Genomic DNA, 26,938 nt, shown 5'->3' with positions numbered 1-26,938 from the left:
TTGCAATTTCTTGGACATTTCAAGGTTGAAAACAGCATTGTGTAGACCAGTCTTCTAAAACTGTGTTCATTTTCATTTTTTTCCAAGGCAATCACTCTTATTGATAGATGACTCTACAGATACTGGTAGCCCTCCTTTACCTTGCCTAAGGGGGCTAGTCTTCATGTGTTGACAAAGATGACCAGCCATTTATTTCCTTTATTCTTCCATGTATTGTGGGTGTCAATGGCAAGGCTAGCATTTATTGCCCACTCTTAATTATCTTTCAACTGTATGTAGAGGGCAATTAACAGTCAACTGCTTTGTTGTGGGTGAGGTAGGCTAGACTGGGAAAAGGTGGGGGATTTCATTTCCTAAGGGACTTGAGTAATCTGGATGGGTTTTTACAACAATCGATGACAGTTCTCATGGTCAGGATAACTGATACTGATTTTATATTCAGAATTTTTTTTATCCATTGAATATATGTGTCATGTGATATGATTTGAACCTGTGTCCTTGGAACATTCACCTGAATCTCTGGATATCACAAAACCACCATTTCTCCCTAACACAGTGGCTCTCTCTTAAAGATGGCACTGGATCACCACATGATATTGCCTTTGGCTGAGTGATAGGAATGTTATTTACAGAATCTGAGATAATTATGTTAGCTCCCCAACTAATGGCGTGAGAGCATCCCACAAACAATTTCTGGCACTAGGCATCATGTACATGCCTGGGAATTATATTCCCATGTGACTACTTGTCCACATCACAGTTGCTGCATTTTAGGATAATCTGATGTGTGCAAAGTGCAGGTAAGCTATTTTGGTGAAGATGTGGTTTTGTATAAAAATACATGCTTTCTCACCTTTCAGTCAAGCCAGCTCCACCAATTTAGCTCAAGTCCGAGAGCTTTTCTACAACCCTCAGGAATAGGAGGAGGCCATTGACCCCCTGGAGCCTGTTCCACCATTTAACTTGATTGTGAATGAATTAGATCTCAATCGCATTCACTCTCTTTGGTTCCACTTTCCTTAATATCCTTACAGATAAAAACACTGACATCACCACAGGATGGCTTTTCTGTTTTAGTAAAGCATAGCAGATAGAATGTTAAAAACAGGGAACGACATTGACAGCTCTATCCAAAGTGTGTTGACATTTTGTGGTCCACTAAAGTGCAGTCGGACTCTCTCCGTACATGAACTATGAGTTTCCTGGTGGGTGTATGGCTATGGCAGTGTACACAAGGCCTTCTGTGTTCTTTACAGCCATTTCATTTGGCCAAATTTTGCAATTGTACTGAAGAAATATGAACAAAGTGGGATACACTAAAAAGAAGCAAAGTGAGGATTTAATGGAAAGTGATTGAGTTATCAGAGAATTATGAAGAGACCTGCTATCAAGGCATTTTATTTTGCGCTCATCAGGACAAATTTCAAACCATTGCAACAATTTATACCATAGGAAACAATATTCGAGAACCTTGACACCATCAATGACAAAGTAGTCCTCTTGGTTAGGAGACCGTCACCATGTTTGACATTCACTGCTGTCACTATTGACACAGAGTGGCAGCAGTGTGCAATGCAGTAATTCACTAAGTCTCCTCAGCCAGCACCTTTCAATGATCTTCACCTCTTGGAAGGTGGTCTTGGAGCTCAGGTCCTAACAATACTGTAAGTATACTTTCTTGAACCGCTGCAGTCTGTGATGCACATTGCTGTTTAGAATTGAATTCCAGCATTTTAGAATAATAAATCCCTACAAAGCAGGTGGAGGCCATTTGGCCCATCAAGTCTGCATTAACCGTCCAATGAGCAGCCCACCTAGACCCAGCCCCCTCACCTTATCCCTGCATTTATCTACTTCACCTGAACATACTGGATACTACAGGGAAATTTAGACTGGCCAAATCCACCTAACCTGTGCAGCTTTGGACTGTAGGAGGAAACTATAGTACCCTGATGAAACCCATGCAGACACCGAAGAACATGCAAACTTCACGCAGACAGTCACCCAAGGCTGGAATTAAACCCAGGTCCCTGGTACTGTGAGGCAGCAGCGCTGACCACTGTGTCACCGTGCCGCCTGAGGCCTATTTTGACCCAGCAACAGTGAATGAATAGCAAGTCACCACCTGTACGTGTGGTTTGGACAAAGACTTGCAGGTGGAGGTGTTCAGTTCTCGTCAATGGAAACCCGAGAGTGTTGATTGTGGGACGTGCAGCAATAGCAATATCATTATGTGCCCTGCTTTGTGTTGGCATGGAAAGCAATCATGTAAGCCAGTACTGATTTGAATGAGTACTGTATGTTCCGTTACATACTGCATTGTGCACTGTACCCATGAACGTTATTCCCTTTTTGCTGGTTAATACCAAAGAGGTCATAAAGGATTGATTAATGCTAAGCTAATAATATCACAAGTAACACCACCAAATGACAGCATTGGTAGGGGTCTGAAGCCCCATATTGTACATGGGTTGAACTGACAGTCCGGGGCAAGGGGTAAAACACCTCTCTGAATGGCTTCAAACACAGTTGATCCCACATCACTAAGTGGGAATGGCTTGTACCTGAAGTATCTGTGTAGTCCTGTGGCCGAGGTTAGAGTGTGAAGATTAGTGAACAAGCTTGGTATCAGTGGGTCCAGTACCACTGAAAGACCACTCCTGACATCTGACTAGACAAAAACAACATTATTGGGCCTCTGACCTGTTTATACTTGGTTTCAAATGAAGCATTTTGCCCGTTTTTCACCCTGCCCTGTTTTATTCCTGGAGCAGGACCTCAGCATATGTTCCTCCTTTGGCCTGGATGAGAGGTCAGTCCATGCTTTCCAAGGCTGCCCATGACAGGGTTCTTTCTCTGTCTCATGCTGATTTGTGAGGCAGTGTGTTTCTGGCAGAAAGAGATGGGTGTATTGATTGTTCAGCCCTTGTGTCAGTGTACTGCAGTCTGCTGAGCTGCTTCCATTTAGCACCCCGGCTGGGAAATGACAAAACCTCACAACCACTACAGTGGAAGTAGTGGGCAGTCTTGAGATTTGAGAGCTGCATCACCTGCATGCAAAGCCACATAGGTTCACTAAAATACCCATTATGAATTAGCACTTGTAAGCAACACAGAGATGATTTCTGGAATGGTAGCACTGACAAATGAAGAGAGACTGGGTTGGTTAAGTCTATATTCACTGGACTTGGAAGAATGAAGGTGGCAGGGGTGGAGTTTGGGGTGGCGAGGGTCTCATAGAAAACCATAAAATTCTAAGAGGGCTAGACAGGGTTAACACTGTTAGGATGAACTTGATGACCGCTGATCCCAGAACAAGGATTCAAAATCAACGGATACAGGGTAGGCCATTTAAAACTGGAATGAGGCAAAATTTTTTCACCTGGAAAGTGCAATCCTGTGAAATTCTCTGCCTCATAAGACAGTTGAGGCTGAAACATTGTACATTTTCAAGAAGGCATTGGATATAGTTCTTTGGACTGAAGGTATCAAAGGACATGTGGAGAAAGCAGGAACAGGGGACTGAATTGGATGATCAGCCATGATTTTGTTGAATGACTGAGCAGGTTCAAAGGACCAAATGGCCTACTCCTATGCCTAATTTCTATGTGTCAGCTCCAACTAAAACAAACACACACCATGTGGACAATGCACCATCTAAACTAAATGCTTTCTCAAGTTGTTTTCCATTCCTTCACACTATTGCCTTCAGTTAGTTAGGTCTCAAGTACTAGTGTTCTGTACCTAAAACTCTCTTGACTTCTCTCACTTGTATTACATTGCTTTTTAAACTTATCTCTTGGAATAAGATTCCCTAATATCTCCTTGCATAGCTCCTTTTGTTTGGAGATGCTCTTCTGAAGCTCTTTGGGGTGATTTGCTATATTAACGGCCAATTTCATGCTGCACTCACTCTTAAACCGCCTGCTACACGAGAACGAGCTCATGTTATCACTGTCAAGAATCTGTGTGAATAACTATCATCCGCATTTATAATTGGATACACAGTCAGCATTAAACGCTGCAACTTGTCTTCATAATTGTGCATTGAATTTCCAGATGGTTTTGTTTGTTTGGATTACTCTGCTTGCTATGTTTGAAGAGGCAGATATGATTTAAAAGCTAATTGAGAGGATTATATTTTTCTTTGCGTGTGAAAAACTACATCATGCTCCCCATCTGAATTGCTGTTAATAGAGTCAATGTTTGGGAGACGAGTACGCTAAGATAGGCTGCTTTGATTTGCTATAACTGCTTTTGAAAATGGTGCTTATTTCTTACACTAAAGCTCACTCATGATGGTCCACCCCCTGAGATTATCCTGGAGTGTCCTCTTCTTTGTTCCCTAGGATGCACTATTACAATACTGCCAGTCTAATGATGCAACTTCAATATTAACTCTTCCATATTTCTCGTGAGCATCTATGCTAGAGTTGCCAACTATACAAAATTGTCCTGAAGGAAGTAAAGATCTCACTCCAGTGCACCATTATGAATAATACCAGCTGCATTTTAAGGTGTCAAAAATAGTTTTGTTCTATTTCCATTGAATACGTTAATTTCCTAGTTGTAAAAATAGTCCTTGGTTAGTGCAAAACTTGGGCATTGCAGAAAAAAACGGCACTTTACCTCTTGCACTCATCCGGACATTTCACAACAATACACATCCAAGAGGATCACCAGCATTTACAATATGAGAACAGAGTGCCGATTAGTTGTCAAGTGAGCTTTGATTGACAGAAGCATTCCCATGGAGACTGCAATAGGTAGATGATGACTGTCACTTACTGAATTTTTGTTTTCAAATTTAAACCAGGCAGGGTGATTCTAATTGGCCAAACATTGGCCTGTGGAGCGAACCTCAATTATTTTGTTCAGTTGAAACGGGCACAATGTGTATACATGTTCTTACTTTCTGCAAAGAACAGGGGGCTATGTTTTCATATATGGAACTTACAGTGCACATGTAGGTGCTGATGTGTAAACTTGAAAATCTTAAATTGGTTGTTATCATAATTCTTAGCACAATCAGGATTATTTAGCAAATGTTGACCATCTGATGTTGGACACTGTTTTGGGGTTTGCGAGCACAGGCTAGTTGGGTACACTTGGTATGCTGCAATTACAAATTGCTAAAGGGACATGCAGTTTGTTATGATATTCCAGGTTTGGAGATGTATGGCCTACATGCCTAGAATTGCACCAGCACTAAAATTATATTTCAAAGCAGTTTCTCCCTCTAGGTATCTATTAGGAATTGGGTTAATTTAGTTCCAAACACACCTCATGAAGAATGTTGTGCAGTTGTACAGAAAAGACAATTCCTGCCTTCATCTGGGATATATATGAACCCAGGTCAAAAAGAGGAACATCCATTTTCTGACATAATACATCAATTAGTTCCCCTTGGCAGTAATTCAGACCTAAAATCTGTTTCTTATCATCAATGAATCTAAGGATCAGAAATCGGGCTTGCATCATGTGCCATCTAATAAACTGTATTCAGGGGCCAGACTATTGTAATTTAAGTCAGATATCCAACTAAAGGCCCACTGGACAAATCAGCAGCAAGGTTGACTGCTTTTTCATGACTGCTTTCTCTCATCTCTGAGCTGGCCCTGTCTTCCTTTCCACGCAAGCCTATTTAATATCAGGCACAAAGATGGAATGTTTCTAGTCATCGTTTCCACAGTGACCCAAGCGCCCAGCAGTGATGGGACTTTGCTTTAATTGTAGGGATGCTTGCTTGAGCATTTCAAGCAGACCATTGGTTTATTGCTGGCGGTTCATTGTCATTGATGCTAATCAGGCGTACCTCTGTCAAACCAGCATAAGTTCCGAGTCTGTCCTGATTAGGGCACAGCACTACTTGAGATGCAAGCTCACAACATCTTATGAGCTCCGGTCGCAAGTTGCCCTGCCCCCACATTCCCCACCACCGGTCATTTTCATCGCTCCCCTTTGTTTCTTTCTCCTTTCTCAGTCTTTTTGGAGATTGATCCCTTCATCCATCCTTTCTCCCTGAGATCCAACACCGTTAAGAGCTCAGCCCTTCCAGCAAATTATTTTAAAATGTAATTTCAAGCTGAAGGGTGAGGCGACTGGCTCCCTCATAGGGAACAGAGTGAAATGCCCTTTCCTTGCCCAATGTTTCAACCTTGACCAGGGAAAGGTGGCTCATTTAGATCTTGATAGAGACTGGGTCACTGCCAGATCTCACTTAAGTGCTGACCTGTGACAGCTGTTTGAGACAGGATATTTTCAGCCAAGAAATAACAAGTTGTAGAGCTGGATGAACACAGCATCAGAGGAGCAGGAAGGCTGACGTTTCGGGCCTAGACCCTACTTCAGAAATGGGGGAGGGGAAGGGGGCTCTGAAATAACTTGCAGTTCCTACTATCTCTGATACATATTTTCAGACCATCTGTCTTTGCTTGGATTGAGCTCAAAGCTGTGGAAATTCAAGAGAATCTGTGACTTAATGTACTATCCGACTTTACGGTACCAAAACCAGGCGTGTTGATCTCCTGTTTGATGGGAGTCACCATAAATAGGTGCAAATTACAATCTTTCCAGTTTTATTCTCCCAGGGCTCGTGACAGTACAGGGTAACAGAGGCTGATAATGTAAGAGTCTGTTCGGGTGAATGCTGACTTTGTGTAACAATGGAAACCTTGCAGAAACTTTGTTCACTTGAGTGTTTGCGTGCATCTATAATCTACAATATCACCACCTTACATTGTTGCAGGAGTGCTACTTATTCCCACAAATGCTTTGTATCAGCTGTGTCTCATTCAAAGGCATTCCCACCTCTGAGTCAAAAGAGGTTGTTGTTTTAAGCTCCACTTCAGAAACTTGAAACAAAATTCAGACTGAAGTTCCCAGTTCATTACTGAGGGAGAACTGCTGTGTCAACTGGCTCTTAGGAGTGACGTTGATGGCACCTGCCATCGCAGGGTGTTGCTGGAAGAAGAACTCAGTAACGTTTTTGACAATGTTGTCTCCAATCGAGATCACTAAAAGGAAAGGAATTAATCCGCATATTGTCAGTGCAGGATCTTGCTGTGTGTGTGCTGGCTGACGCATTTGGTACAATGAAACAGTGTTAGCTCTTCAAATGTCCTGGTGGACCTTTGGTGTCCAGACAGCTGTGATTTTGTTGGTTCCAGCAGCCGTCTGTCAGGTGCCAACTTGATGGTGGTGGTGAACTCTGTGTCAGACATGGCCTCAGGAGCCCGATTGCACTTTCTCCCAGTGATGGCAGTGCCTGAGAAGGTGCAGGATTCACTGGCTCTGTTTTCCTCTGCATCTGCTTCTTAGACAGCCTTGATTTCTGTTTCTCTTCACCCTTTTCCAGTGCCTTTCCAGTTAGCCTGCAGACATCCCAGAACTCTTGTGGTGCAATGGTAGTATCCCCAGCTGAGCCAGGAGGCCTAGATTCAAGCTCTATGCGCTCTAGACGTGTGCATATAGTATAGATACTTCAGAAAATATCTTCAGTCACCCACGACTATCTCCCAGTTGTCTGTATCAATGACTGCCATCTTCATTTCTTGCTTGCAGGTGCACATGCAGCAAAGATATGAGCATCCTGCAGGTCATGAAAGGTGCTACATAAATTCATTTGCCCTTTGAGGTGGCTTATGCACAATGTTCAAAACAGAGCTTTCAGGAATAGCAATAGCAACAACATGCCTGATTTTAAAAGCAGTGCGATATCAAAATTAATTATTGAAGTTTCGTAGCTATCTGGGAAGAAAGAAAGTCTCATTTGCCTAGATTAATAACACATCCAGAGTTAATTGTAACAAAGAAGGACCTGGCGCCAATTATGATTTCCTTCCAGCTGTGGTGAATCATGTTTCGTTTTAGATTATTGAAACACAAATTTCAAAGGATTCAGCAATTCCGCTATCAATCTTTAAACATTAAATAACACGGAGCTAATTTAGGGCTTTAATGAATTGTATTGTATGACAAGGCAGTATGGTGACCACACATTAGGGCATAATGAGCAGTCATTTTGCAGCCTTGGGACTTAATAGAGTTCGTTAGTGGCATTTTTACATTATCCTGCAAGGTTTTGCTGTTTCAGTGAAGTAGTTGAGTAGATTATTAAGCATCTTTACACAGTGTGCACCACTTGTCTCGTCCACCCATCACTGTGGCCAAATTAGCAAAGTTTCAAGCAAAGAAGAGCAAATGAGGTGGCCATATTACCTTCAGTTATCTTTCCTGGAGATGTAGTCACCCCATAGTAATTGCCGAGCGCTCCTTAACCAGCTGAGGTTTTCTGTGCCACTGCAGAGCTGTGGTGGTGGGATCCTGCACACTTGCTGCCAGGATTTGTGCAGTGCTTATCAGACACCTGGGCGAAACTCTATACAACGGAGGTGAAATGCCTGACTTCATTTGCAAGTAAGTCCATTGAAATTTCAACTGCTGGCCTCTCTGTGGTCAAAACACACCAGGGTGGTGGAAGAGATGCTGTGCATTGGTAATGTCACTGACACTTGTAATCCATGGGCCCTGGCTAAGAGTGGGTGCTAAACATTACCGCGTATAAGCTGTTCAGTTTAAATAGAAAAGGAAGGAAAGGAGGAGGAATCGTTGGGTAAGGAGAACATTGCAGTACTGGAAAACAGGGTGTCTCAAATGGTTCAAGGACAGAATCAATTTGGCTAGAGTTAAGAGGAAGAAAGGATACAATTACATTTGTCGGTGTACTTTGTAGACCATTAATTAGTGAAAAGTGCATGAAGGAACAAATCTGCAGGGAAAATAAAGAGAAATATAGAGTGATTATAACGGGGGCCTTCAATTGTCCAAATGTAGACTGGGATACTGGAAGTATAAAGGGCAGTGAGAGGCAAGTGTTCCTAGATTGTATTCGGGAGCGTTTCTTGCAGCATCGTGTGTCCAGTCCAACAAGAAAGGAGGCACTGCTGGACCTGATCCTTGGAAATGAGGTGAGCCAAATGGATTAAGTGTCAGTTGGGGAGCAATTCGAATCATTGTAGCATAAGGTTCAGGATGGCAGTAGAGAATGACACACAACAATCCAGAGGAAAGTAACCAGTTGGCAGAGGGCTGATTTTGTTGGGTCAAGAACCAAGCTCGCTACAGTTGACTGGAACAAGCGGTTGTGGGAAAAACAGTAACTGAACAATGGGTCACCTTCAATGAACAGATGGTTTGGGTATATTGGCTCAAATGGGAAATGTAGGACAAAGAAATCCAGAACACCCGGGATGACAAAGGAGGTAGAAATTAAGATAAAGAATAAAAACTGCATTTATGACAGGTTGGAGGTAGAAAATACAATTGAGATCCAAGAAGTATAGCAAATGTTTATTGGGAGGTGAAAAGGCATTTAGAGAAGCATAAAGGAATTATGAGACAAGACTGGCAGGCAACCTAAAGGGGTGTCCAGAGTCTTCTATAGGTATATCAACAGTAAAAGGCTGGTGAAAGAAGACGTAGGACTGCTTGGGGATGAGTAAGGGGATTTACACAGGGCTGAGGTATTAAATTAATACTTTGCATCTGTCCTCTCAAAAGAGGAGATATTGCTGAGGTTGTGGTGACAGAGGAGGGAACTCTTTCATGTGAAGAGTTCAAAACTGATAAGGAAGAAGATAGACTGTTAGTATTCAAAGTTGGGTCAGAACCAGCACCCTAACCCTAATCCTAACCCTATACCAAGGGTTTTGAAACAAGAAAGAATGGAAATTGCAGGGACACTGGCCACTCTTTCAGTTTTTCCTGGACTTGGGGGAGCTACCAAACGACTGAAAAATTGCAAACACTAGACCGGGTTGATGCTGAAATGATGTTTCCTCTTGTAGGAGATTCTAGAACTAGAGGTCACAGTTTAAGAATAAGAGGTCATTCATTTAAGACAGAGATGAGGAAGCATTTTGTCTTTCAAAGGATTGCAAATCTTGGAATTCCCTTCATCAAAAGGCAGTGGATGCAAAATCTTAGAATATTTTTAAGTCGGGGTGGATACATTCCTGATGCCAAGTATTGAAAAAATATCGGGGGTATGCAGGAATGAAGGGTTGAGGTTAATATCAGTTCTGTCATGATTTTATTGAATGTCAAGGCAAGTTTGAAGGACTGAATGAGCTTCTCTTTCTCCTTGTTCATATTATGACCTGATTCAAAAAAGGTTGGAAGGATAAGCCCAGCAATTATAGACCAGTCAGTTTAACATCGGTGGTGGGAAAGCTTATTTGGGGTAGAATTAGTAGTCCTGTGGGGAAAAGTGGGTTGATTAGGAAGAGTCAGCACTGATTTCTAAAGAGGAAATTGTGTTTAACTAACTTGCTGGAGTTCTTTGGAGACGTGACAGAAATTCTCATTGAGCCTAACTCTGTTAATGTGGTATATGTGGATATCCAGAAAGTGATGCAATGCCACACCACAGACTTGTGAAGACAGTTATAAGTCATGGCATAAAAGGGACAGTAGCAACGTGGACACAAAATTGGCTGAGTGATAGGAAACAGAGAGTAATTATCAAATTTTCAGGCTGCAGGAAGGTTTGTCATGGATGATTTCTCCAGAGGTCAGTGTCTGGACACTCGTCTTTCCTGAATTATTAATAATCTGGATCTCAGTCTGCAGAGGACAAGTTTAAAGTCTGTGGATGGCAGTAAACTTGCAAGAATTGTTACGGTGAGGATTTGCTTTGTTCGTTGGAAGTGGATGTCGCTGGTAGGGACAGCAACATTGGCCATCCCTAATTGCCCAGAAGGCAGTTAGTAGTCACCCACATTGCTTGGATCTGGAGTCACATGTAGGCCAGACCAGGTAAGGACACCAGATTCCTTCCCTAAAGAACATTAGTGAACCAGATGGGTTTTCCCCAACAATCAACAATGGGTTCATGGTCATCATTAAAGTTTTAATTCCAGATTTTTATTGAACTCAAATTCCACCATCTGCCATGATTGGATTCCAACCTGGGTCCCCAGAACATTAGTTGGATCTCTTGAGTAAGAATCTTGCAATAGTATCACTGTCCCCTTGACGCGGACAGTGGGGAAAGGACATTGATAGATTGGTGGAGTGGGCAGATAGGTGGCAGCTGAGGTTCAATGCAGAGAAGTGTGAAGTGATGCATTTAGTTGGAAGAACATTGAAAGACAATATAAAACACACAGTGCATTTCTAAAGGGGACCAGGAGCAGTGGACCTGGGTATATTAAATTTATTAATGGGATGTAGAGTACAAGAGTGAGGAGGTGATATTGAACTTGTATAAGTCACTTGTTCGCCCTCAGCTGAAGTGCTGCATACAGTGGTGGACACTGTATTATCGGAAAGATGTGAATGCATTGGAGAGAGAGCGTGAAAGCAATTTGCAAAAATGATTCTAGGGACAAGAAACTTAACCCAACCCTAACTTCCGTGATGAGGATAGATGGAAAAAGCTCTCCCTAGACAGAAGAAAATGAGAAGAAGATTTGATAGAGGTTTTCAAAATCCTGAACGGGATGTATAGCAAGTAGACAGGGAGAAGCTGTTCCCACATGTGAAAGGAACGAGAGTGAGGGAGCATAGATTTAAAATATTTTTTTAAAAGCAGCAAATGTGAAGTGAGAAAAAGCTTTCTCACATGGCGAATAGTTACAATATGGAATGTGCTGGGGGGAAATGTGGTGGAGGCAGTTTAATTGAGACATTTGAGATGGTCTTGAATGATGATTTTTTTTGAGAAATAATATGCAAGGGTATCTGTAAAAAGCAGGTAATTTGCAGCAGACAGTGATGATCATTTGAAGAGCGGGTACAGACACAGTGGGCTGAATGGCTTCCTTCTGCATTGTAACATTTTCGTTGTTTCTGTGATTGTTGTAAAAGTCCAGTTAGTTCACTAATGTTCTTCAGGAAAGGAAATCTGCTGTCCTTACCCAGTCTGGCCTATATTAATTCCAGAGCTGAATCTTCGCCCTCTGAAATGGCCCAGCAAGTCACTCAGTTTAAGGGAAATTAGAGAAAAAGTTCTACCTGTACTTGCTGCTCCTCACTTTTGCTCAGAAATTCACACTGGGGGAAGATGTATGTGAGTTGATGACTGCGACTGCTGATATAAATGGGCTGCCTGCTGATAGGCTTTGAAGACTTGGCGGTCTTTAGCCTCTGGGCTCCAGCATAGATAGTAAAGGGACCATATGTCAGAGTGCCAGCAGCAAGAGATTCCTGCAAGCAGAGTCTACATAGCAAGAGACTGCACGTTGCCTAATGAGGCTATAGCCCCAGGCTATAGAACAGCATATGCCTGTGTGTGTATATCAGTGATTGAGTGAGTGTAGGGAGAAGTGAAAATAAGCAAAGAATAATAGCAGTTGTGAGTTTATGGGTGGTCTGTAATATCAATTCTCACCATCCCACTATGACGTTCAGTCCTGAATGACAACAGGATCAACTGCATTTAAGTAGCACTTTTAATGCAAGGAAACATGCTTTAGTGGAGTGTCATACTGAGCACCATAAGAAGGTATGAAGGTAGTGTTGGTCAAAGAATAAGGGAAAGGCAGAGGGAGGGAATTTGAGAACTTCATTGAGGTTCCACAACAACATCTGGCATCTGTACAGTCCCTTTAATGCAGAGAGTCTGTCTGGAAATATATTTGAATTGCATCAGTATTTGCTCCAGCAGCTCAGCAAATGTTCTGCGCTGGGAATCTCCAGTACCTGCAGGGTCAGCTGAAGGGAGTAATATGTAGTGCCAATGCTCTGCCAGCTCTGGTCAACGTTTTTGGGGAGAGGTGCTCATTGCCCTGCCAGTTCTGCTCTGACTATCACTAAAATAGTGCGTCCTGATGCCCAGGGGCCCCAGTGTTTAAGTGTCACAGTGCATTGTGGAATTTGAAGCTTGATTTGCAGTCAACTGATCCTCTGTGTTCCGTCCAGCACCCTATTATTATGAATCGATAAGGAGGGAATGAATGGTTTCTCAGTTAGCATAGCCTGAGAAATTATGAAAGGGAGAAAATGAACAACATTAGAAGAGCACTTCAGGGAAAGTTTAAAGCAGGGATTGATGTCTGTGTTGCGTGCCAGATTAGCAGGCCATTCATTGTGCTGCTGTTTATGGGATCACAATGGTGATATAACAGCTACTGCGCATCAACAATAACGCATCGTGTGTGCAACGTGCTTCGAGATGTTTCCACGGCATTATTAGGTTGCTATGTAAAGGCAGTCATTCCTCTTGCATAAACCATTCCTGTCACATGTTCGCAATTAATCCGAAATGCCACTGATGTTGCACATTAATAATCTGACTAACACTCACAGTTCTGATGTATTATTTATGGAATAAACAACAGCCCATGTGTGACTGAAGCTGGATGATTAATTCACTCTGTTCCATTCGATGAGGCAGTATGAGCACGGCCGCAGACCCTGGCTTTACCGAGAGTCGAATTGGTTCACTTGCATTAATCATATCAGGTGAATGTTGAAATGACTTTTGCTTGACATTTATTTTAATGGCCTGCAATTGAAACAGTGAGGAAGACGGGAGAACTTCTAAGACCCATGTTTGCTGGCCTGTTCTACCATTATGGTGGCAGAAATGCAGCAGGAACAGATCCAACGAAGACTGGGATCAGGATGCATTACAGATCTTCACTTCACTTGAAGTTTGCCACCGTTTACACTTACGTGAGGAATAAGAGAATGGTCAAAGAAAGATTAGGGCCGATCAGGGATAGCATAGGGAACTTGTGTGTGGAGCCTGAGGAGGTAGGGGAAGCCCTAAATGAGTTTTTTGCTTCTGTCTTTACGAAAGAAACGAACTGTGTAGTGAATGAAACCTTTGAAGAGCAGGTGTGCATGCTGGAATGGATAGAGATAGAGGAAGCTGATGTACTGAAAATTTTGTCAAACATTAAGATTGACAAGTCGCCAGGCCCGGATCAGATTTGTCCTCGGCTGCTTTGGGAAGCGAGAAATGCAATTGCTTCGCCACTTGCGAAGATCTTTGCATCCTCGCTCTCCACTGGAGTCGTACCTGAGGACTGGAGAGAGGCAAATGTAATTCCTCTCTTCAAGAAAGGAAATAGGGAAATCCCCGGCAATTATAGACCGGTAAGTCTCACGTCTGTCGTCTGCAAGGTGTTAGAAAGGATTCTGAGGGATAAGATTTATGACCATCTGGAAGAGCATGGCTTGATCAAATACAGTCAACACGGCTTTGTGAGGGGTAGGTCATGCCTTACAAACCTTATCGAGTTTTTTGAGGATGTGACTAGTAAGGTTGATGAGGGTCGAGCTGTGGATGTGGTATATATGGACTTCAGTAAGGCATTTGATAAGGTTCCCCATGGAAGGCTCATTCAGAAGGTCAGGAGGAATGGGATACAGGGGAACTTAGCTGCTTGGATACAGAATTGGCTGGCCAACAGAAGACAGCGAGTGGTAGTAGAAGGAAAATATTCTGCCTGGAAGTCAGTGGTGAGTGGGGTTCCACAGGGCTCTGTCCTTGGACCTCTACTGTTTGTAATTTTTATTAATGACTTGGACGAGGGAATTGAAGGATGGGTCAGCAAGTTTGCCGACGACACAAAGGTCGGAGGTGTCGTTGACAGTGTAGAGGGCTGTTGTAGGCTGCAGCGGGACATTGACAGGATGCAGAGATGGGCTGAGAGGTGGCAGATGGAGTTCAACCTGGATAAATGCGAGGTGATGCATTTTGGAAGGTCGAATTTGAAAGCTGAGTACAGGATTAAGGATAGGATTCTTGGCAGCGTGGAGGAACAGAGGGATCTTGGTGTGCAGATACATAGATCCCTTAAAATGGCCACCCAAGTGGACAGGGTTGTTAAGAAAGCATATGGTGTTTTGGCTTTCATTAACAGGGGGATTGAGTTTAAGAGTCGTGAGATCTTGTTGCAGCTCTATAAAACTTTGGTTAGACCGCACTTGGAATACTGCGTCCAGTTCTGGGCGCCCTATTATAGGAAAGATGTGGATGCTTTGGAGAGGGTTCAGAGGAGGTTTACCAGGATGCTGCCTGGACTGGAGGGCTTATCTTATGAAGAGAGGTTGACTGAGCTCGGTCTCTTTTCATTGGAGAAAAGGAGGAGGAGAGGGGACCTAATTGAGGTATACAAGATAATGAGAGGCATAGATAGAGTCGACAGCCAGAGACTATTTCCCAGGGCAGAAATGGCTAGCACGAGGGGTCATAGTTTTAAGCTGGTTGGTGGAAAGTATAGAGGGGATGTCAGAGGCAGGTTCTTTACGCAGAGAGTTGTGAGAGCATGGAATGCGTTGCCAGCAGCAGTTGTGGAAGCAAGGTCATTGGGGTCATTTAAGAGACTGCTGGACATGCATATGGTCACAGAAATTTGAGGGTGCATCCATGAGGATCAATGGTCGGCACAACATTGTGGGCTGAAGGGCCTGTTCTGTGCTGTACTGTTCTATGTTCTATGTTCTATGTTCTATGTTATGGGGTCACCTATCTTGGAAGGGGCTGAGTTTGTGGCAGGGTTGGGGCTGGGAAGCAGAGCTTCTGGGAGATCCCATTTCCTCGATCACAATGACCAAGGAAGAGATTACAGTTGGGGGAAACTGGGGACTCTCTGACCAATCTCCGAGCATTACAATCAAAAACTGGTCTTCCAGTGTACGGAAATATGCCTGTGCTGTGCTCTTTTGTCACTGTGTTAATTAGACTTGCAAGAAGGTAACAGTTGCCACTATAACTTGGGCCAGCCTGGTAGAGATCTTTTGTAAGCAGCCTTCCCCTTTAATGCTTCCAATATGACATCATCCCAATTCTGTCTTTAATGAAGTTTATAAACAGGTAATTCCAGGGCCCAAAGAAATTCCACAGAATCATACAGCACAGAAAAAAGCCATTTGGCCCATCATGCCTTTAGACCATAACACCATAAGACATAGGAGTGGAAGTAAGGCCATTCGGCCCATCAAGTCCACTCCGCCATTTAAATCATGGCTGATGGGCATTTCAACACCACTTCCCTGCACTCTCCCCGTAGCCCTTGATTCCTTTTGAGATCAAGAATTTGTCGATCTCTGCTTTGAAGGCATCCAATGTCCCGGCCTCCACTGCACTCTGCGGCAATGAATTCCACAAGCCCACCACTCTCTGGCTGAAGCAATGTTGTCTCATTTCAGTTTTGAATTTACCCCCACTAAGGCGGTGCCCACGGGTCCTAGTCTCCCCGCCTAACGGAAACAACTTTCTAGCGTCCACCCCTTCTAAACCATACATTATCTTGTAAGTTTCTATTAGATCTCCCCTCAACCTTCTAAACTCTAATGAGTACAATCCCAGGATCCTTAGCCATTCATCATACGTTAAACCTACCATTCCAGGGATCATCCGTGTGAATCTCCACTGGACACGCTCCAGGGCTAGGATGTCCTTCCTGAGGTGTGGGGCCCAAAATTGGACACAGTATTCTAAATGGGGCCTAACTAGAGCCTTATAAAGCCTCAGAAGCTTTGCTTGCTCTTTGCCGAGGCTGTCCGATTAATCCCATATCCCTGCTCTGTCCCTTTTAGCTCAGCTTTAGTTCTTTTTCAAATGTTTATCCAGTTACCTTTTTCCAGTTATTATTGAATCTGCTTCAGTGTCCAGGCTGAGAAATACATTAAAGATAATAATTTGCTAATCAAGGCTCTTCTGGATTTTTGCACAGCCTTTTACATACTCAGGACATATCAAGTCACTTTCTGAGTTGACAATGTCCCTCCCAAGTGTCTTTATCTTTGGTAGTCACTCAGGATGGTGAATGAATTGCTTTCACTTCAGCCTGGTTGATTTGGAGGTGGTGGCTTCTGAATTGGCTTATAAGTCCATTATGTGGTCTGCCAACTCTGCCACGTGTCAGGGCAGATGGCACTTGAGGAGTCGAGTAGATGAACTTCCAGGAGGAGTACGACACCTTGACTTCACCTCTGCATGTTCCTGATGACATGTCTCAATGTGCATTCTGAAATGATCCATCTGTATTTTGGTCAGCCCCAGACTTGGTTCTCCCGTGAGCCACAGGAGATCTTTGACCTCCTCAGGGAAGCTTTGGGAGCACCTGTAAAGCATTATTTTGTTGTCCTTCTCGGAACCTGCTGGCACAATTGGGTTTTGAGTCAATGATAGACAGATCTGCCTGCACTGCTTTTGATCTGAAATCAAAGTCACTTAGGGTGCAGCTATTTAGTTCATGCCTGCAACTAACTCTTGTGTGCACACTGACTCGGAAACTGAGCTCCAGGTTATCGTCAACTCTTTCGCTGAAGCATGTGAGTAAATGGACCTCCCTGAAAACACCAGAAACCAAAGGTCTCTCTCACCAGCCTCTACAGCATAACAATGTCTCGTCATCAGTTGAGATGACTGGCACTGAGGATTATTATCAGTATCTTGGGACCCTTCTCTTAACAAACAATAAGGTATGGTGATAGAATTCATAATCACCTGCCCCACACTAGCTCAGCCTTTGAGAGACTGAGGAAAAGAAGATGAGAGGACCTGGATTTCAAAGCTGAGACTGATGGCACGGTCACAAGACAACAGTGATCCCACTTTCCTATATGCCTCAGACACTTGGATTGGAGAAACACTAGCGATGGTGCCTTTACAAAATGCTCCAAATACTGCGGCAGGAAAGGAGGTCCTTCAGCAATACCATCTCCCAAGCCAGCGTCCCTCATCCAAGAACCAATTACTCGTGTTAAGAGTGATTTTTGGAGCTGCATTGAAACCTGGCAGATTACTTGACTCACACGAACAATGAAATACCTTCCCTGAAATCCTTGCATAGACCGACCTATCTGTGACTGCAGGTCCACAGGAATATGGTTGACTTTTAACAGCAATCGAGGCCCTTAGGGATGCACAATAAATGGTCAGCTAGCTGCCAATGTTCATGTCCTGTGAACAAATTGAAACAGGAAATTTAGCATTCACATTCTTTGAAGGTTAATTAGAGCGGCGGAATCTTTTAGATCTATCTGAGCAGGTAGCATAGAAAATAGGACCAGGGGTAGGCCATTCAGCCCTTTGAGCCTGTTCTGGTATTCAGTAAGATCATGGCTGATCATACAACTCAACACTCTGTTCCAGCTTTCTCTCCATACCCTCTGATAGCCGACCCTATATCTTTAGACTGTGACTGCTGGGTCACTCATCGGGAACAACCTTGCTGCATTTACCCTGTGTAGTCCTATTAGAAATTTATAGGTTTAGATATGTGAGACTCCCCCCCCAGCCAACCCCGCCACCCCACCAACTCCCTCGGCCAATTCTTCCCAACTCCAGTGGGTATAGTCCTACCAGGGAAAACAGGGCACTGGTACAACATCTCATCTGAAGCATCTGTAATGTCATGGCGCCTGTGGCCTTGCAGCACTTTTGATGCAGATTGGTTCTCTTTAAAGAGTCCTCCTGCAGGTTGCCAGCCACCTCTGCCACAATACCTCCAGGTGGTCATTCAGATTATCCATGTTGAAGAGGACAGTTGCTCCTGGACAGATGGGTATTTTCTGTACGGCATCCAGCCACAACAATTGTACGGCAGAAATTTAAATGGTAGCCCTTTAAGAACTGCTGCATTTCTTAATACTAGGCTCCCCCCGAACAAATACCAACTCTCTGCCCTGGTTGGTGCACAGCTTCCACAGATTGGACTGATTGTCCCTTGCTACACAGGTCTGTAAATAAAGGTTTGCTGGCTGTGTAATACAGAGTGCGGTGGGTGTGAAGCAGGCTTCAGTGGGAGCTGCAAGCTGCACTTGGAATTGACAAATTTTAATAAAACAACAGCTATAAATACTGGAAGTGAAAATCAGTTGAGACCCTGATTCTGGCCCGAAGAGCTGATCAATATTTATTATGTATTCACACTGTTCCTATTTAGTATTTAAGCATAGTATCTTACATATTAAAAGTTCACTACAAATTCACTACCTAACATGTTTCATTTACTTGCTATTGTAAAGAAAACTTCCACTTTTGCTATGATTCTGGACATAAGATTTTTTATATGTACAGCCAAAGTGTTTGATACTAAGGTTGCACAGTTGAAGATTGTATTCCACTGTCTGCACTTGTTTGGCTGCAACATTTTAAGTGAATGCTTTTTCTCTGGGCAGGTTATTCCTCATTTAACATTACCTTGTTTATTTCATTGGATTTTTTTCTTAATTAAGCCTTTTTTTTACATTACATTATGATTTCCAGTTTTACATTGTCTGTTGTGCATCACTGATGTCGTGACCAGATTGACGCCGTGAAAATTCAAAAGTATTTTTGCAAGACAGCAAGCTGTTGAAGCCTGTGAATTTATGTTATGGTGCAAGGGAGACAGCGTATTGTGAGACAGAGGAGAGTGAGAAAGGAGGGATAAGTTGAAGTCTATGAATTTGTAGATGTGAACTGATACAGTATTACTGTTAACACATTACTGTTAACACTCAGTGATCTGTTTTGGTTTGCAAATTATTTCAGTAAAGGAATGCACGGTTCTGTACATGTATGGCACATTTTTTCAACTTGTGCATTTTCTTTTCCTCCAGCAGTAAACTATCAAAAGACACCCAACTGTGGCTTTAATATTGATTCTTATCGGGACATATGATTCACTTAAAGTTGTTTCACCCATCTGGATGGGTACATGAAGAGGAGGGTTTAGAGCGATCTGGGCCAAGTGTTGGTAAATGGGGTTAGATAATATCTGGTCGGCATGGACGAGTTGGACCGAAGGGTCTGTTTCCATGCTGCTCATCTCTATGGCTGTAAGGAGCAATTTGCATGAATGGAAGTAAATCTTTACTACACAGGAATTTACTGTACTGTCTTAACTTATAGTCTGCGGATGTTATTAAAACAAAACCTGGCAAGTGGAAAACTGTGGAATCAGATCAACTGTATGCCCCACCCAAACACCACTTCCCATTAAAGATGGAAGGTGACCTTACACCAGTTTAAAAATTGTGAATGGGATCCAACAGTGGATGCTGAAATAAGGTTTCTGCTGTTGGAAAGATCAAAATTGCTGACCATACATATGAAATGCTAATAAATTCAAAAGGGAATTTAGGAGAATTTCTGTCTACACTAAGAGAGTGGTTAGAATGTGAAAACTTTTATCATATGAGGTGAAAAGCATGGATACAATTCAGAGTAAACTAGATTAGTATATGAGGGATAAAAATTGGAAGAGGAATATAATTGAATCATAGAATCCCCATGGCACAGAACAAGGCCATTTGGCCCATCAAGTTCACACCGAGCCTCCAAAAAACATCCCCCGTCTACCCCACCCCTGTAACCCCACATGGGGTTTTTACAACGGCTGAACCATCTAATCTGCACATCCCTAGACAACATGGGGCAAATTGTAGCATGGCCAATTCACCTAACCTTTACATCTTTAGACTATGGTGAGGTGGGGGGGGGGGGGGAACTGGAGCACCCAGAGGAGACCCATGTGGGAATATTGATAAAGTGAGGTGAAATGAAGTGGAAGGAGGTTCTTGTGGAGCACCACAGAGTTGAATAATGTGTCTCTGTGAGGTGAATTCTGCATAATTCTGTGTAAAATCCTGAAAGTTTATCGCTTCATGGGTCAGGCTGATCCCCACAATTAAAATCATTAATATAGTTTCATTCTTTATTTACATAAATGTTTTCAATCAGTCCACAAACTGTGGTGATACCACTGTTTTTCAACTGTGCAAGGGGACCTGTGTTACCTTTTCTTGATGATGGGAGTCTAAGTGTTAATATAATGGCCAAGAAAATCAAAGGTTGTAACTTTGAATCCTAGCTTAGCTAATTGGTTTGGGCTGGCACCATGAAATGTTGTGCTTCTCCACTCGACCGATGGCATCTTGCCTTCTGTATCTGTGTTGTCTTCAGGCTCACATTGCGTTCAAAACCATTATAGGTGACATACCTGCTTTGTTAATATTGTGAGCATCCTAAGAGTGGAGAGACAGCTAAAGTAATCACAACACTGACAAATGCACCTTATACTTAAAACATTCATTTCTGGCCAAATAGAAAGCCTGAATAGTTTCACATTGTCCAACTCCCTGATGTTTTACAGCAGCATTAGATTATAGCCCTTCTCCATTGAACTTTGTGGCTGTCGCAGGTTTCAGTGTGGCCTGGACCTTGAAATGTGCCAGGGTGTAACGCTCCATCACTGATAGCTCTTATTGGTCTCCCAACCCAATGTTTTGGTCAGATCAGAGCATCTTTCACCTCCAGCAGCAGATAATGATTATTTGGTTGTGGGGGTCCTGGGAGCAGACAGTAGAGCAGAGTCCTGGCTGGCAGAGCTGCTCATGGAAGAATGCCTGGGCTAAAATCTCTTCCTCGCTTTCCAGTCCTCTTTAGCAAAGCTACATTATAGAGCCATAGAGTCATATAAAACGTCATACAAACATAATGCCAAACTAGATGAGTTTCACCTGCCTGTTCTTGGCCTATATCCTTCCAACCCCTATATATTCATGTCATTATCCAAATATCTTTTAAACATTGTATTTGTTTCCACATCCACCACTTCTTCAGAAAGTTCATTCTACATATGAACTATCTTCTGTGTAAAAAATTTGCACCTCATGTCTTTTTTTAAATCTCCCTTCTTTCCTCTTAAAAATGCACATCCTAGTCTTGAAGTACCCCAACTTAGGGAAAAGACAACTACCATTAATTTAATCTATACTCTGATTATTTTATAAACTTCTAACAGGTTGCCTCTCAACCTCCTACGCTCCAATGAAGAAAGTCCCAGCCGATCCAGCCTTTCTTTATAACTCAAACCTTCCATACCTGACAACATCCTGGTAAATTTACTCTGAACCAGCTGCAGCTTCATAATACCCTTCCTATCACCGGACCACCAGAACTGGACACAACATTCCAGAAAAGGCCTCACCAATGTCCAGTGCGGGTGGTCAGTCCCCTACTGCAGCTATTTTGAGGGCAGTGTGCTGAATGGGAAAGACTCCAGGCATGCTCACCACCGGCCAAACTATGTGACAGTGCTCGTTACAAAATTTCTGGCAATGAGCGGTTCCACCCCTCTAATTCCTGCGCAGCATCGAGGATATTACATGCAGTTCTTTGACAGGGTATGGATGTTGCTGACAAAACCCTTCGGAGGGCAGTTAAGAGTCAGTGCATTGTTGAAGGTCTGGTGTTTCTTATGAGGTGGAGTGGGTGAGAACAGCAAATTTCAGTCCCTGAAAGGTGTCAGTGAACTAGACCTGTTTTCACAACAATATTGCAAATTTCATGCTGGCTTTTTAATTCAAGATTTATTTAATTCCATCCCCAAAATGTTGCAATCTTGTTTGAAGTGGTTGAGTGCAGGTTTCTGGATTACCAGAGCAATAACATTCCTACAAAGTTCCTGTGTGCTGTAAACATGGAAATACTTCAAAAGATTCAGTGTGGACTGGATGGAAATGAAGGGCTATTTCCGTGTTAAGGGACATCAGACTTTTGAGATGCAACTGATACCTCCCTGTAAGATTAAAGTGCACTATCCAGAGTGGATGCATGCTGTCCTTGCAAAAGCATTTTTATTTGTACACTGCAAGTCACAAGTCAACAAATAACTTACATATGTAGCCTCAGGTGGTCAGAAACCACTAGACAATCATAACTATGTGGTGTTAACACAGCTCCCCTTGCACTGAGGTACTCAATAATTTCTCGTGGCCCATTTTCCAAACAGTAATGCTCACTGGTTGTCGATGCTGCTTTCAAGTCTAATTCAATAACCTTGTCTTCAATCCAGTCCCAGTTGGGAACAATTGACCCTACAGTTTGCCCTCCAAGTGATATATTTGTATCCATGTTTCAAATGCAAAAAGAAATTGATTTGTACTGCAGTTGATCAGTGTTGGATTATTGTGCTGATCCTCAGCTTTCTGAACCTAGTTCCTCTCATTGAAACAGCCAGTATTTTAGTTCTGGTTGATTTGTTTCAATACATTTTAACTTTTTTTTGTTTTCTGTTTTCTTTTTGTGGGATGTGGGCATCACTGGCAGGCCAGCCTTGCTTACCCATCCTGAATTGCCCTTGAAGTGAGTGGCTTGCTCAGGCATTCCAAAGGGCTATTAACAGTCAGCCACATTGCTGTGGATCTAGAGTCACATGTAGGCCAGACTGGGTAAGGACAGGATATTCCCTTCCCAGAAGAATATTAATGAACCAGCTTTGTTGAAAAAAAAAATCATTTTTCTAATCAACCTGCTCAGAGGTTGTTTTACACAACTCTGGAGCAGGTGGGACTCGATCCTGGGCCTGCCAGTCCAGGGACATGGGCACCACCGCCACATCTCAGGTGGGACGTCCAGCTGGATTTTTAAGATGGTAGTTTCACAATGACCACGATTAAGAACAGCTTAATATTTATCAAATGAATTCCAATTCCAACAGTTTATGTGGGAAAGCAGCGCCTCCAAGCCATTCGCCCAGGTTTCTATATAACTAAGATTATCATTACACCTCTGCCATCAGCTCCCTTCTAAATAGCCATTGCCTTTGTACCATCTTATTATTGTTGCCGCAGTACATACTGCCAAGAACTGGTCAACAACTTCAAGCCCCAAGTTTAGACCCAGCTGAACTGATTTTTAGGTGCATACTCATATTAGTTTGTGCAAAACTGCTCAATTTTCCAGAGCTCAGTGGGATATGGTAATTGTCAACTCATTCTCGGTGAAGAGATTGTACCCTGTCAACTTTGCATATATGAGGTTAAAGCATCAATTTTCATTTTGCTATGTGTTCTTAAAGCAATCGATAGCGTAATTTTGCAATGATAATAGATTGATCAAAAACAAATTGACTGCTAAAATGTTTTGCCGATGGATCACCAATTCTTCCCGTCTTGTGTCTTAAATCATTGCAGTGTGTGCCGGCACAGAGAATAAGCTCAGCACGCTCTCTGACCTGGAGCAGCAGTATCGAGCACTCCGGAAGAATTATGAAAACTGCGAAGTTGTCATGGGCAACCTGGAGATCACGAACATCGACCGAAACAGGGACCTCTCCTTCCTGAGGGTAAGTTAGCACCAGTCACTACACTGAGCCGAGGGCACTGATGCACTGCTGCTTTGTTTCACACTGGCCCTAGTGGCACATGTAGCTTAACTGTAACTAAACATGAGCGAAGAGCAACATTGCAGCCAGCTGATTTCTGGGAGATTACGGTAAAAACCAGAAATACAGAGCAGACTCTGAGAGGAAAAATCGGTTCATGCTTCATGTGCTGACAGAAAAATGCTGGTAACAAAGTGAACGTGAAAGGGGAAGGGAAATGTTAAAGGTTTTGGAGAGAAGGTCTTTGCTCTGTCTGGAATGTCAGTCCGCCTGATATTGACTTTGCATTTCCATTATGTAGATGTTTTTTGGATGTCTAGTTTTACTGCTCCGCTAAAGCAGCAGGGTCTTGTTTCTTTTAACATTGTTTTGTAGATTTGCAGTGCGGTGAGAATGCATAGTATTTGATGTGTTTCAGGATAATTGAAATTGAGACTCTCGGAGTGGTAGCAGATACATTCTCTCCTGTTGACAGTTGGTGCTAATCGCCTCTACTATAACAGTTTGCTCTAAAGCCATTTAATGAAGTGATTTACAGTTAATTACTTAAATCTGTTTGGTAAACTGTTTCTGCAAAACATATCTATCAGACGCCAGGCCATTAACAAACTAATTAAGCATTCTGGAGTAGAGTTAAGGCACTGCATTCTGAAAGGAAGAATTGAAGCCATGTGGAAGGAGAATGTTCAGAGGATTCTGATGAGATTAAGGTACTTTCTTTTTATTGCCCATATGCCTGTCTAGAGAGCGTGATCTCTCTTTATTGTTACTTAACCAGTGTGCTGTTACTCTGTAATCAAAGCGGAAAATTTTGGAAACTGTCAGTGAGTCAGCTATTGGAGCAAAAAACAGTTGACATTTTAGGTCAATGACTCCTTGAATGGTCACTGACCTGAAAAGTTAACTCTATGCCTCTCTTCACAGATGCCTCCCGATCTTCTGAGTTTCTCCAGCAGTTTCTGTTTTCATTCCAGATCTTCAGACATCCTCATTTTCTTTATTTTAACATTCTGCTTTTGTTGCTGTTGGTTTATATTGGAGGGTCTGTGTGAAGAAGTCAATGTTTCAACCTTCCCTTTCAGCTGCTCAGAGGCCGAGCAAGGGCCATGGATCAAACTCCAACTCCTTTATAATTTTACAGTGGAAATATTTACCATGTTGTACATTGTGCCTGTAACATGTTTTCCTTTGCAACTGGAATGGAAGTTATTTAGCATCACAGAGTCACAGGAAACTCTTGCAGTTTCACAAGGGAGTTTCACCAGGGTTCACTTCAGACTCTCAGTTGCTTCTATCTCGCCCAGTGAACCAACATTCATGAACCAACTGCACCAATTAGGGAGAAATTGTTTCCACTGATGGGAGAGTCAGTAACTACAGGACATAGACTTAAAATAACTGATGAGAAAATGAGCGGACAATGAGGAATCTTTTCCTTAAACTGCTGATTGTGATCTGCTATACACTACAACAGAGGCTGTGGAAATCATTTAATAGTAACTTTCAAAAGTTGATGGGATAGGTTTCTGAGATGGAAAGAGCAAGGGAATGGAGATAAATGGATAGCCCTTTCAAAGGGACAGCACAGATACAATAGGTTGAATGGTCTCCTGTGCTGTGCGATTTGAGGATGCCAAGTGATGCTGTTATTCATTCTAATCTCCCATGGTAACACTGCTGCTTTGTAAACAAACTGCTCAGAAACACGATTAGGTACCACTGGAGCTCGTGGGATTTGAACCTGGCCCTCTTGGGTCAGAGATAGGGGTGCTATCGCTGCACCACAAGAGCCCTTTGGATTGTAAGGGGCACCAATCAATTGTTCCTTAGACGTAAGAATTAGGAGGAATATTCAAAAGATGGCTGGTCCAATGTCCAAAGTAAAAATTGCATGTCCATTGCTTCCTGGTGAAGTACTAAAACAGGGGTGAAAAATTTCCCAGCTCCTGCAGTGGCTGGGATATCAGGAAATGTCTCACTCTCAGCCCACAGTTTCACATTTACTGGAAAAATTCACACTTTTGGTTGGGTGTGAAATTAGTGTTGGTTTCCTGTACAGCCAAACCCTGGCTGTCCATTGTTTGTTCCATTGCCCGCCTCGCTGCTTGAATTCACCCCTTTGCTCCATGCCTCCGCACACTGCAATACTAACTGTCACAAACTCACAGACTTGTGTTGTCCACTGACCTTCAATTGAGCAGGTAATTACTTGGAAATGGGAATAATTGCTGGCTGCGTAATTACTCCCAGCTGTTTCGATTGGAATTTGAAGAGTAATTATCCAAGGTGAATGAGAGATTAAAATTCTGGCAGCAAATACGTTGCTCTTGGGCAAACTAGACTGAATAACAATTCATTTCTTTTTGAAATTTGTAAACCCGAGAGAAATTACGAATGTTAACCATCGGCTAAAATGTTCGCTACTACCTTCTGCAAGTATTTTGACCTCACACTAAATTGATTCTGTCATGACCCAGTCCATACCTCTGTGGACAGAACAGCCCAAGGAGCAGGGCCCTGACTTTTGAAGCCATTGTCGGTGAACAAAAAAAAGTTGACTGAAAAAGCATTTCTTTCTGTCATTAACTTTGAATGACCCTCTTCCCAACTTATTCTGAGGAAGGGTCGCAGGATCCGAAACGTTCATTCTGTTTTCTCCTTCACAGATGCTGCCAGACGTGCTGAGCGTTTCCAGCAACTTTGTTTTTGTTCTCTTCCCAACTTGATCTGACAAGTCATGACCAGATTCGGAGGCTCTCAGAAAGAGTATAGCTTTTTGTTGCATTGTTTTGAATATGGATCACGGATAGAACTGTTACTGT

At 42.8% G+C, this 26,938-nt stretch overlaps 1 protein-coding gene across 6 annotated transcripts in view; it reads left to right on the top strand.

Moving 5' to 3' along the window:
• Positions 1-26,938, top strand: part of LOC125454104 (receptor tyrosine-protein kinase erbB-4-like) — an 873,837-nt gene that overhangs the window by 328,088 nt on the left and 518,811 nt on the right. For all 6 annotated transcript variants that reach the window (XM_048534471.2, XM_048534470.2, XM_048534469.2 and 3 more), the window contains exon 2: positions 23,926-24,077. In XM_048534471.2, coding sequence (XP_048390428.1) covers positions 23,926-24,077 — 152 coding nt within the window. The remainder of the gene's footprint in view (positions 1-23,925; positions 24,078-26,938) is intronic.

The sequence above is a fragment of the Stegostoma tigrinum genome, chromosome 7, assembly GCF_030684315.1.
Source record: "Stegostoma tigrinum isolate sSteTig4 chromosome 7, sSteTig4.hap1, whole genome shotgun sequence".
Taxonomy (NCBI): Eukaryota; Metazoa; Chordata; class Chondrichthyes; order Orectolobiformes; family Stegostomatidae; genus Stegostoma; species Stegostoma tigrinum.
Note: the sequence above shows the minus strand (reverse complement) of the source record. Positions and strands in the feature narration are given on the sequence as shown.